Source organism: Lygodium microphyllum, chromosome 29, assembly GCF_053477565.2.
Source record: "Lygodium microphyllum isolate KBCC chromosome 29, Lygodium_microphyllum_v1.1.10, whole genome shotgun sequence".
Taxonomy (NCBI): domain Eukaryota; kingdom Viridiplantae; phylum Streptophyta; class Polypodiopsida; order Schizaeales; family Lygodiaceae; genus Lygodium; species Lygodium microphyllum.
This window is the reverse complement of record NC_141163.1, coordinates 121,540,714-121,553,680: the sequence shown is the minus strand read 5'-3', so window position 1 is coordinate 121,553,680 and position 12,967 is coordinate 121,540,714. Positions and strand designations below refer to the sequence as shown.

Genomic DNA, 12,967 nt, shown 5'->3' with positions numbered 1-12,967 from the left:
GTTAATGTTGATAGTCAAACAGTTGATATTCAAAGATGCATGAATGAACGAGAGCTACTACTACTACTAGCGGCTCGGCGTTAGCGGGTTCCCACCACCACGTGGCGTTCTTTCCCCTCCAAAGGATAGTTTGTGGCGGGGCAGCGGGCTCATCTGTCTCAATGGCGTGATAGTTTGTGGTGGGGCTCATCTGCCTGAATGGGTGTTTTCCATCATTAAATAAGTTTTAAAATAATGATAAAATGGCACGAGTTTTTACGGAAATGAAATGAGATTAAATATTTGAATTATTTAAATCCACCACGCAAATGGGACCAAAGAAGATTTTAGGTGGCGAAGAGCCGTGCGCTCGTTGGGGGAGAGAGATTGATGGGTCCTCGATACTCTGGATTGAGGTACTGGGCTTCGTTTTCGTATCTCAGATAGCCGAATGATAACACAGAGGCTTGATTCATTACTTGCACATATAATTCTGGCACAGGTATCATGCTACCCTTCCTGGATTGATCACCAGCAAGCCAATTTGTGGTGCGATGCCGGAAGCAGAAAGCCTTGTTACAGGCAGCACAGATGCCTCAGATCATCAGGCAGGTCATGTTCCGGAAGGCATGAAAACCCCAACATGCCAACCTGCACAGGCAGAGGACCGTGCTCCCTCGGTAGAAAACCCTGCCTCGCAGTACCCTGCACAGAAATGCGAATTCGACCGTTCGTTTCAGCACGCTGTGTCTGCTCACGATTGGGCCCTGGCCGAAAAGCTGCTTCCTCTGTACGACCGCCAGCGGCTTAACGATGGCCTGTGTGTGGCCCTTGACTCCATATGGTTCCTTGATTCGCAGCAGGAGGTAGGCAATGTCACCCGGCTGATTGAACGGCTTGTGAAGTATGGTGCTGATGACTTCTCGAGAGCTACGCTGCGAACATCCTTTCTGGCATCGTGTGTATCTGCCTGCAGAAGCCGTGCAATGAGCCTGGCCGACACTGTGACTGTCATGGCACAGAGGTATACAACTTCAGCTAGAGGCAAAATCATGACAGTCAAGTAGATACAGGCATGCGACACATGATGGAATCAGCTTCTATACAATGGCTCCTACAACCTTGGCATTCCTTGTCTGCAATTCATTTTGCAGAGTTTTCTGTAGTGCCTGCTCCAACGTTGTCGCTGCAGTTCACTTTTCCATTTTGGGAGAATTCCTTTGGCTGCTGATTCTGCACTTTGTTACTTTCTCAAGGCTGATGATGTTGAACTCCTCATATAAGACATTTTCATGGGTCTCTTTATCACACATTTGTATCTGAAATGATGAAGGCACGAGGCTAAACATGTTGATTGCATAGACACATTTTATCAATGTCCCCCCCTTGACTTTACAGGCTAAGAGAGAGACTCAGAGAATGCAATGGGGATGAACTTATGAAAGCTGAGGCAGCTGCAAAGGTGCAGAAATTTACGGACTGGGCTTTAAAATGCATTGGCTCACATACTCGGAGGCGAGGGAGAGGTGAAAATGTAGGGCACATCTGTAAAAGTTCCAGGCTAGAATCGCAGCTGCAGCTGTTGGCATTCAAGAGATTTTTAGAGCTGGCCAGGAGCCAGCTGGCCATAAAAGACTTCGCAGAGTCATTTGATGCAGCTTGTTTTCCTCTGACCCTTTTTTCTGGGGCAATTGATCCTGGATGGGCATCTGGTATCACTGCAAGTGCAATGCAAGGCTTATTGAGTATGCTTGTTGAAGGTGGGGCTGACAATGTGAATCAATGCTTTCTAGAAGCTGCTCGATTTGGGAGCACAGAGCTTGTGAGAATTCTCATGCAGGTTAGTGCTTTTGCCAAAATCTGTCTGTAGTTTATTCTTTCTGGCTTGCAGTTCTGAGGTGTATGGAAGTGAACGACAAGTTCTTCATGCATGCATTCATTAAGGCTTACAGCCATGCTCCCTAGCTGAATCAATAAATCTTTGTGCTCAGAGGAGACTGTAGGCAGGTTGTCCTTTTCCGTCAGGGATGTCTATTTTGAGTGCTTCCAGTCTTTTCTTGCTTATGTGCCCTTAATCCCCCTCTTCCTTCTTCCTGCTTACCTTTGACTCTGAGGAATGCTTGAATCTTTCTTCAAGGATCTCCTACCACAGTAGGTTGGTGTTGGCTATATCAAATATTCTATTAGATGGTACATTTCATTTCCAAAAATTGCTTGCAAATGACTTGCTCTGTGATCTAATTTAGGAGACTTAGCACCAATTTTAGAAGGATCATCTTCCCTAACTCACGCAGACGAGGGATCAAGTTTGAAGCATGAAATATTTTAAGATTTCTGTCATGTTGCAGATAGCTCATCGGCATAGCATAGAACTGGATGTAGATCTGGCATTGAGCTTTGCATCATATTATTGCAAGACTAATACCATGGAGTGCTTGGTAGTGGAAGGAAATACAGATTCCTTTCTTGGGCCTCTTATGCGAGCAGCTGAACAAGGTTGCTTGCAGGTGGTGCATTGGTTTGTAGAGAGGGGTTGCAAGGATATGGAACTATGCCTTGCCCTTACTGCAGCTGCATCTAGTAGCAAATTAGAGGTTTTGACCTACTTGCTGGGATATGTGCCTCAACATGTGGTCAATGCCTTGAGTGTAGAAATCCTGAAAGCTGCAGGGGAGAGAAGTGGGGGTTCATTGGCTGGAATAGACTTCCTTCTTCGGTCAGATTTTTTGGGGAATGCTGAGGCAACCTACTGCACAGCCAACCGCATATCAAAGAGTGAAGATGAAGGATTTGCACCTGACTTGAAAGCTTTTTTGCACAAGGAATGGTCAATGGATGCCTTCTTGGAAGGCCGAAAATGCCGCAGAAAGCACTATATAAATGTCATGAGAGTAATCAGGAGAGGTTCTTCTCCTCTCAAGTTGCAGGATTTGCCTCCCCCTTTACAGTTGACGATTGCCTACCTTCCACTTTACAAGGAATGTGCCTCTTCCAGTGGGGCTTTGTTGTCCCAGACTATGAGAGGAGAACTAATAGAGGCAGCAATGCAGCTTCAGATCTGTGTGAGTGAAGAATGTCTTCTCAGGTATGACAAACAGAAACTTTTGAGTATCTTGGAGGCGAGACTTCCAGGATTCTTAATGGTAGGTTGCAAGGTATAGCTCTTCTCTCTGTCTTTGAAGAGTTGCCACTTTGTTCCGTTTGCTTTACACTAGTGCTTTTTTTTATTTGCTGCAACATGCATGAGCATGTGCTTGTAATGGTTGACATGTCCCTAAAATTCTTGACCTGTACTGTCTTTATTCCATTATGAATCATGCCCTGTATCCTGAGTTCTACAACTTTACTCTATGTTTACATTAATTGTTCTGCATACTCTTGAAACTTAGTTCATGATCTACAGTGTGTTTTGTCTATACTAATCATGTCCTGTGCTCTTTGGCTTTTTAAAACTTTGGAACATCAACTTAACATCACCCTTTTTATTGGATTGACTGTACAGTTGAAACTTCCAAGGCTGTGTAATACCCCAAATATTTTTAAGCAGGCTTTTGCCATGGCCATATACATAAAAGCCTTATTAATGATGACAAACTTGCACAAATAAGTTGATTGACTAGGCTATAGACTTCGTCTACTAGTAACTGTCAATTTTGTTGCCCTGCCTTATGCCATAGTGAAGAATTGAGGTGATATTTTTCAGTTGTGCACAAATTACAAAAAATGAAGCATTTTCTTTTAATTGATTGTGCAGTTTTACTATGTAACTTGTTGTACCCCTAATGCAAAAGGTGTCTATAAATCTTGTACGCACAAGGCATTTTGATTGAAATTTTTTTTTTCGTAAAATTTTGATTGAATCTTGTGTGCATACACATCTCTCTCTCAAAATGTCATAACTAGTCTCTCAAACTATCATACTTGGGCAAATCTCTCTAACATCGTTGTACATATTCATGAAGGATTGTTAGCTTGTTTTGTCTGTATATGTATCTGGACTTCGCATGTAAAGGCATGCACTATATCTTGTTTTTACTTCTTGATGTTCATTGTACATATCTAAATGATAGAAGAATTATTTATGAATGAAACATCACATTCTTAAAGATGATATGTGCATTCTTTAGGGAAAGAAAAGGTATTTGCACTGTCATGATGCAAATCTTGTAACAGCTGATCAATTATTGACTTTAGGATCTAGCCTATGCAAAGATTGGCATGTTTTTGTGATGATGGCTGTGAGCTTTGCATCAAAATGAATATATACCAACTTTACCTGGTCTATCAAGGAGTTCTATATGACAAAGATAGCTGCTTTTACTAGTGTTTCAAGAACAATATCTTTGAGCATGTTTACGAGTGATGATTAACATGCAATGCTTTACATAGTTCCATACCCTAAATGTTACAAACGTTGAATGTTCGGTGTAGGATGTAGTGGATGGAAGACATAAAACACTAATAAGATTGAATGTCATATAAACATTAGTCTCTTGGATATAAATAAGATCTATAGTACTTTTTGTATCATACAAATAAGTAGCCATTGTCTCGTTGACTTTTAAGATTTCGTTCATTGTAGATGCAATAGACATAAAATTATAAACATCAGTTACAAGAGGATGTGTATGTCTTATTTGGTTATCGGCTTGCCATATGCCATACTGAAGAGTTTGCGTTTGGTTGGCATTTTTTTTAGTGCATATGTCAAAAATTTGTAAGAAAATAATTGAAATATTGATTTAAGTTCATGGAACCTTCTAAATCTTAAGCCTCAGGGTCTAGAATCAATTCTTTTACACTTGGTCTCCCTCTCCCTTCCATAGGCTGCTCCCTCTCTTGTATTAGGCATGAGATAAAGGGTATTGTTTCGAAATCTCTCGCTAGAGTCTACATCCATCTCTCTCTCTCTCTCTCATATGACAAAGGTCTCCTTTCTTCAATCATCAATGCCATGTGCACTTCCACTTCTTCCTCTTGTGAGGTGGTTTGGTTCTCTCCCTCTCTCTCTCTTTGTGCATTCTTTCTAGTAGTGCCATTGAGTGATGGCCAAAGGAGGGGGGTGAAAGGCTTCGTAAGTGGGGGATAGACAGAAGAGCAAGGCAAGAACCCTATTGTTGATAAGTTGAAGGATGTGCTTTGAGGAATTTTGGGTGTGCATGCTTACCTTATGAATGCAACACTCTACCTCAATGTGTGTGATTGGATATCATTTGGGATTGAAATGTCTTATTGTAAACCCCTAGGATTTGAGTGCATGTTTGAATACATGTGTCTTGTACACTACCTTGTTGGAGTTGAATGACGTTCTCTAGTATGCATTCCTTTCCATGAAATAATATTTGCGCATAGACTAGTGTTACAATTTTATTTAGAAACACATTGACCCCCTTCATCTCTTGTAATGAGTACAAATTTTCTAGTTAAAATAAAAAACCTAATCATACCTAGATGGATTATTACTTTTCAAGGCCATGCTATGAAGACTCCAAAGATGAAATCTAGGCAAGTCAAGAAAAAATTTCTTTTACCATAAAGGCAATATATATTCATTCAATGTGATAAGTACGGGTTATGGGCTTTTATCAATTGATTGTCTATCTTTCTTTATGTTAATTAGTCCTTTAGTTAAAGAGTTGAGATGCTCATGTGTTATCAAAACAAACTATATAAAGAGTTTCTATTGAAATGTCTTTTGTTGACATTCAAACTACATGATTAGTTTGGACAATCTAGTTTCACTCAATGATGGATTGAACATTTTAAACATAATTTATGAAAACACATTTGGGTGAAATAAAGCTTATCTAAAGTAAAGCCATGAATCCAAATTATGACATCCTAAGCAATGCTTCATTGTCTTGAATACCCTTGCTCATTCCTTAGTTACTTTTAAATGAGCTATATCAGGTTAAGTAATTTGTGAACTTTTATTTCCTTTATTTATGTTGCTTGATTGTTACTTGCTATAAACTAAGCATAGACAACACATGGGACTTCAATACTAACTCACTAAAGCAATGAGTGATAAAGTTATCATTAATTTTTAATTCTTGTTGTTGGTCGCTTGCACTCTCTAATTTTGGTTTCAATGGGGACATGGTTCTTTGGTAACAATATTGCATCTTAGAGATTGAATAATTACACAACCATTTTTACCTCTATAAGATGAATCTTGATCTACTTTTGACCTCCTTTGAATCTATTTTGATCAATACATAACATTTACAGCCACCTCAAATGAATCCTTTTATTTTGACATATCATTATTTGCTATATGTACCAATCATAAATTTGCATAGTATATGAATTGAACTAGAAATGTATCAATTGCAAATTTCTTAGTATATTATTGAAGTTGATATATATTTAAATTTTCTTTGCTATACTTAATAGGCCATAAGCATTACTGCTACTATTTGTTTCCATGGCCTCTTGGTTCCAAAACAGGGTCGATTTTGTGATATATTATGTTGCACTTTGTTGGTCTCACAATACACTTATGGATCACAGATGATTGCTTTATAATTTTCAAATGCTAGACTTTTTCTTTGATATCATACAAATGTTGTAACCATGATAGTAGAGGTCTTGTTTTGCTCACACACTTCCATACTAGAGGCCTTGTTTTGTTACTTGCTTTCGTAGTAAAGACCTCGGTCATGGGTACATGCTTGTATTGTTTGCTTGAACTCATTATAGACATTGCCAACTTTTGGTGCAAGACTTAGTGGCATAAGGATCATACACATCACTAATAAGATCAATCACAACTATTGGGTGTCATGTTATATAGACATGATATATAGATCTCTTTCCTCATATATGCTTGTGGTCCTTAGATGCAAGAGTAATAAAAACCCCAAATAAAACTAGATCAAGAAGTTAGCTATAGGCTATACTCAAAATGAGTATTGAAAAACATTTATGAGTATATTTCTCATTTGAAAATTTGCAATGATATAAGAAAAGCCTTCATGATGACCATACAATCATGGAAGGTAAAATCTTTTGCCTTCATGGAATAAGAGAAGTAACCACTCACCAAAGCCAATTTGATTGATATGTAAGGCACACCATGACAAAATGATAGGCCAACTTATTATACATCATATGAAATAAAACTTTGAAGAACTACACACAATGGCCACATTTACCAATGTGGCTATTGCAAGTCAAAAGTTATAGACCCCTAAAAACAAACTAAACAACTTGCATTAAAAGTTTGGAAAACTATCGCAAGCATCATAGAAACAAAGTGTTCCATTCATTGTAGTATGAGGTTTCAACATAGAAACCGAAAAGAAAATGAACACTATAAGCCAACTTTCCAAACATGATGTGAGAATACTCTCAAAGAGCCAACAACATGCAAATAATCTTAGTTGGACCACATAAATAGAAATTCACAACATTATAAACTACATGGGAGTTATTCATTGGTGTATTTAAATCACTATGATGCATATTTCTTTTTGATAACTATCTAAAATTCATATTTCTATAAGCAAACCACTATGATTACATCACCTTGTTTGGATTTGAAGTTGCTCTTGCTTTTTGGACATGTTGAATATGTCTCACCATTGTGCACAAAAGAGAATGTGCCAAGCTTCTATTTTTATCTCTAAAGTTCTAAAATAACAATGATGAACCTACTTTAAAGAGTTTGAATAATACATTCTATTATGTCTGAAGTTTTTAACACTTGACTATTGTTGATGTTGCTTTCTTTCATATTTAGGTGATTACACTTTAAACTCAAAAGAGAAATTTGAATTGCTAAGTTGTGAGTTTTCGTGGATTTATCCCTAAGTGGGCCTAACTCTTTGCATATGCCAATTAGGATCTTTTAGGTTTCTCAGTTGTTGTTGGTGCTACTATTGCCAAATTGCTTAGTTGATGTGATTTACTATTGTAATTAAAAGTGCAAACTATAGTGGGGATGGGATTTAATACTATGTTTTGAATGGAAATTTTTAAATAGTGATTATTTTATAAGATCGTTGTGCAAGTTCAAACGTAAATGTTGGTGCTTTGCTTCATGTTAATGCAAGGTCCTTTTTGTAGATATCGTTTCATGTTGGAAGTGTGCATTTAACCTTGATATGGTTTAAGAACTATGTAGGGATGAATCGTTAAGGTATTCCTCCTAGATCCTCCCTTGAGCATGTATTGCACTCTATGCATTGTAATAGTTTGAATCTCAAGAATTGGTGATTTAGTTCGTTCTTTGTTAAGAGTAGCATGGATTGTTTCTCTTTCCATTTAAGCTTCCATTGTGGGTTCTTCCTCTTCTTTTTCTATCTTGTAAGTAACTAAAACAACTTTTTCTTTCCCTTTTACTAATGCTCCTCTATTTTGGCCACACAAAATTGCCCTTGTCAAGGAGGTTGGTTCAACTTGGGGTATTATCTTTTAAAGTGCATTTTCTTGTTGCAATGGTAGCATCTCTATAAATCATTGCTTTGGTTTGTTAGAACGAAGGTTCCAATCACATTAACCTTAGCTTTTTTTCTAGCACTAATGCATGCTATTGGACTTGGTTTCTCTTGATAAAAGTATGTGATCCTTTCTTTGAAGGACATTGCCCCCAATACCTTATGCTCCTACGTTTGAACTAAATGCCTTGGAAATGAGATCATACTTGCATTAGGGAATCTAAAGATCCAAATGTTTCATAGCCTCCAATTGGGTGTCCAATGGAGGATTTAAACAATGGTAGCCACTTGTTGGTCAGTGGTATCCATGTATAGGGTATACTTCTCAAGTGCTATAAACTAGGAGTACTAAGCTTCCAAAATGGTGAAGAATTAATCCATCCTTAAGGTGTGGTGAGAAGGTTGGAGACATCTTCTATGCACATCTTTGTTCTTTTTTTTCCATGTAGTTGTCACTTCAAAGATTTTGCTATATCACTATTTCGACCATAGTCATGCTTCTCTTGTCAATTCTAGTTTCGTTATTGTAGCTTGATTTGGGGTGTTGGTCCCTATGACCACAAAGTAGTCTTCCATGATTTCAATCCATACCTTGGCACTGGTTTCAACATCTTTACCCTTGCTACCAAACTTAGGTGGCTTGACTTGTTTAAGAAGGAATTTCTTTTCTTGAGTTTTAGTAGTACTAGTAGTAGGTGTGACTATGTGAATTACATTGTAAGGAGCTAGTTAAATATATATTGTTAGGATTTCATATAGATCCTACCACAATACAATGCAAAACCTAAAGAAAATTTTATATGCACATGGAAAAAAATTTACAATTTTTAATCAAATTCAAAATAGCCAAAAAGAGTTACATCATGATATGATTCTTTTATAGCAATTTATCCATGAAAATAAGCTACATCAATAGTTTCGTTAAGTGGAGGCTCAATAAAAATATGTAAGGTTTTGTATAGAGAAGGAAGGTCGAGACAACCTTCTATACAATAGTTGTGGTGGCAAGAAGGGCTGAAATAGCTTGAATCACTTGTTCATAGATGCAATAATTCTCAAGATCAACTGGGAATCCCCTTTTACTAACAACCGCCGAATACCACCTTGTTTGGCAATATGTAGTCCCATAATCAAGGATATTCTATAGGTGCCATTCTTTTGATAGGATCCTAGGAGGGTGGGTTTATACACTCACAACCTTGGCTGTGAGGTCTTCCCATGAGCTTGGGCTGCTCTGGCATGCTCATTGTGGTCATCTCAATTTTCGCGCTATACGATAGGATTCTTGGAAGAAGATAGTGGAAGGACTTTTTGACTTCCCTCCTAATTCACACTTTGTGGCTTAGCTGTTTGAGGGGTAATCATCATAGGCAGCCACATCCGCAGGCTTCCAACTGGGAGGGCTTCTACCCCAGATAAGTTGGTTCACACTGACCTTTGAGAACCTATGAGCACAACCTCCCTTGGGAAGGCCAAGTATTTGATGCTGATTATAAATCACTTTAGTCATTATGTGTAACCTTATTTTCTAGAGTACAAGAGCGAGGCATCCTCTCATTTTTGTGATGGAAGGTGTTTGTGGAGACATAAACTACTTCCAAGGTTTGTGGTGTACAAGGAGATCATGGTGAAGAGTCGACTTCTAATCCCTTTTTTTAGTTTTGCATGGATCACAACATTTAGGTGGAGTATATCCATCCAAACACACATTCAGAGAATAATGTGGTATAGCATGCAAATTGGACCATGCTAGGGATGGCCTGATCGAGGTCTTCCTCATTCCCTTTGGGGTGAAGTGGTGGTTGCTGTGGTTCATATCTACAATTGTTTCTCAACTTTTGTGTTATAGCACATAACTCTATATGAGGCTTTCTTTGAGCAAAAGCCTTATGTGTCTCACTTCCACATCTTTGGATGTGATGCATTTGTCCATGTGGATAAGAAGAAAAGGATGATGCCAGGAGGCATATTTCACGGTGGATTCCATGCCACGGTGGATTCTGTGAGGTTTTACGGTGGATTCCGTAAACTTTTATTATCGGGGCTCATACATAAAGTGGATTCTTTGTGTGAAAAGTCGATGTGGACGCCTATCCTTTTCGGGCGTTTTGTTAATTTAGTGTGTACATGGGTGATTCCATAGCGGGTGATTTCGCAAAATACATATTTCAATTAATAAATGTTTATGAGTTTAGAGTGCGCACTCGTGATAAATTAAGGTTAGGATTGATTTCTAACCAATTTATTTATGTAGCTGAAGATTGCTAGGTATTCACTTTTGTTGGTTTAATTATATTATTTTACTAACGATTGTGAATGCTTCAGTTGATGTGTAGAGATAGCAGCGGTGGTATTGGAAAGCATTGGAGGATAGCGTGTATTCAAATTATCGTCAATATTTTGATGGGCGTGTGTCTTAGGCATGGCGCCTATATTTTGTCACGCTTATTTATCAAGGCGCTTGATATTTATTTATTATTTTTGTATGCGCATGGGTGCACGATTTAGATATTTGTATTTAGACATTGTATTTGGGTACGCCTGACTTCTTGGGCGCTAAAAGCAAACTCAAAAGCTAAAGCATGCTATTTTGTAATTTGGGCTATTATTTGAGCTTGAAGATGATTAATATATGAAATACATGCTTTGTGGAGTGCTCACACAAGGCATGGGGGGAGATTGCACCCAATTGGTCTCTTGTTCATGTTGTGCAAGCTTTCTACATTGATTTGTGTGCAAAAAGTAGAGTTCTTTTGTTCTTGGGGACCTTTTGACACTCACTACGCGCGCTTACGGCATCCGATCTGTGCACCAGTGGTATTAGAGTGAAGCTGAGATCGAGAGCTTCCAATCGCTTATCATCTTACGCGAAGGCAGAGCTCCTGGAACGATCAAGCTCTACAGTCAGTTTCGTTGTGAACGGTCGATACTGGTGTGTTCCTGGCGGTCAAGAACCCCCTTCTACACTCTCGATCACGAAGGAATGGCTTGAGGAGGCGGAGGATCATATAGACATCTCCTTCTATAAGTCGTCTTCAAATAGAGATAATAAGCTCCATAGCTAAAAAGCTTAAAAGCTTTACTTCAAAGTTTATTAAGATTAAGTAATAACCTTTATAAGAAGCTTATAAAAGCTTCAAACACAAAATTCGTCATCGGGCGGCAAGAGTATGTACTAATCGGCGTCAAAATGGCAGTAAACGTCCTCATTTACATGACGATCACGTGGGTAAAATCAAGCCTAAAGCTTCTAAAGCATCCAAGTCTTCCAAGTTCACTTACTTCTGCAAGTCACCTAAGTCCACAGAAGTCATAAAAGACTTACTTCAACCACTCCCATAAAGATTGTTCACATGCAGAAGCATAGAATCATGGTATTGCTCTCTGGTAGACTCTGTTCACATCTACAGACTTGCTGAACCAGTTTCAGCAAATGTAGAAGGTCATACACTGTTCATACGCAGTTTCTACGAAGATAACGAATACCGCACTCGCAAAAGACAAAGACTACAAAAGCCAAATAAAAATATATAAGCCTTGTATATCCGCCTTTGAGCTACACTCATCCCGCTAATTAGATTTCGAGAGTGTGAGGTCTTTTGGATTTTATAGGATGACGGAACAAAACATGGACGATTTAATGGATGAAGGTGATTTACCCGAACCAATGATGGAACAAAAATTGGATTTGATTATGATGCATCTCGATGAAGAACGAAGAGCCCGACAAGCTTTGCAAGCTCAATTGGCCAATTTGCAACGAACTACCACCGACAAAGATGGACCATAACCCGAAGATCTTATATGACGTACCATCGATGCGACACTTCAAGGCCAATCCATCTGGAAAGAAACAAAGATAAGTAAAAGAAACTTCAAATTTCGTACTTTCAATGGATCTCGAGATGGAAAGACTGTACTTGCATTTATCAGTCAATTTGACGATTACTTCCATGAAGAAACATACGCCGAGAAAGACAAAATTAAATGTGTCACTAACCATTTAGTCGATTGAGCATCTTTATGGTGGACTGTGGTCCGCAAGAGCATTGATTGTCCCACTACATGGGAGAGTTTCCAAAAGAAAATTTTGTACAATTTCCTTCCTCCTCAATTCCATGAAAAAGCCATTAAGCAATGGGATCTTCTACAGCAAAGAGATCCCGAACCCATTTCCCAATACATTGAACATTTTTGGAATGCCCTATTGCAACTCCGAATGCTCGAAGATGTACCTGAAGTGACTCACAAACGCAAGTTTATGTCTGGCCTACTTGGACATTATTATGCTGAAGTTAATATGTTCAAGTCTACAACCCTTGAAGATGCAATTTCCTTGCCTCATGACACTGAAGACAAGATTCGCGGAAGAGACAAGTGACCACAACAATTTCCAACTAATGGTAACTATGGTTCCAAACAATTCAATTCAAATTTTTGAAGATTCAATCAAAGTCGTTTTTTTCCATCTTCATTCCGTAAGTCTTGGACATGACCACCTGCTTTGCCATCAAATACCAATCAAAACCCTAAGCCATCCTCACAGC

At 38.5% G+C, this 12,967-nt stretch overlaps 1 protein-coding gene across 2 annotated transcripts; it reads left to right on the top strand.

Annotated features, from left to right (window-relative positions):
- The first annotated feature begins 266 nt into the window (after positions 1 to 266).
- Positions 267 to 4,261, top strand: LOC148011093 (ankyrin repeat protein SKIP35-like). 2 transcript variants are annotated; one of them, XM_087671681.1, is made up of 4 exons: positions 267 to 395; positions 482 to 1,003; positions 1,378 to 1,819; positions 3,482 to 4,261. In XM_087671681.1, the coding sequence occupies exons 1-4, from the start codon at positions 370 to 372 to the stop codon at positions 3,584 to 3,586; spliced, it is 1,095 nt and encodes a 364-aa protein (XP_087527807.1). In that variant the 5' UTR covers positions 267 to 369; the 3' UTR covers positions 3,587 to 4,261. The 2 variants fall into 2 exon arrangements, with proteins under 2 accessions (XP_087527807.1, XP_087527806.1); XM_087671680.1 differs by lacking the exon at positions 3,482 to 4,261 and adding an exon at positions 2,328 to 3,468.
- The last annotated feature ends 8,706 nt before the right edge of the window (positions 4,262 to 12,967 follow it).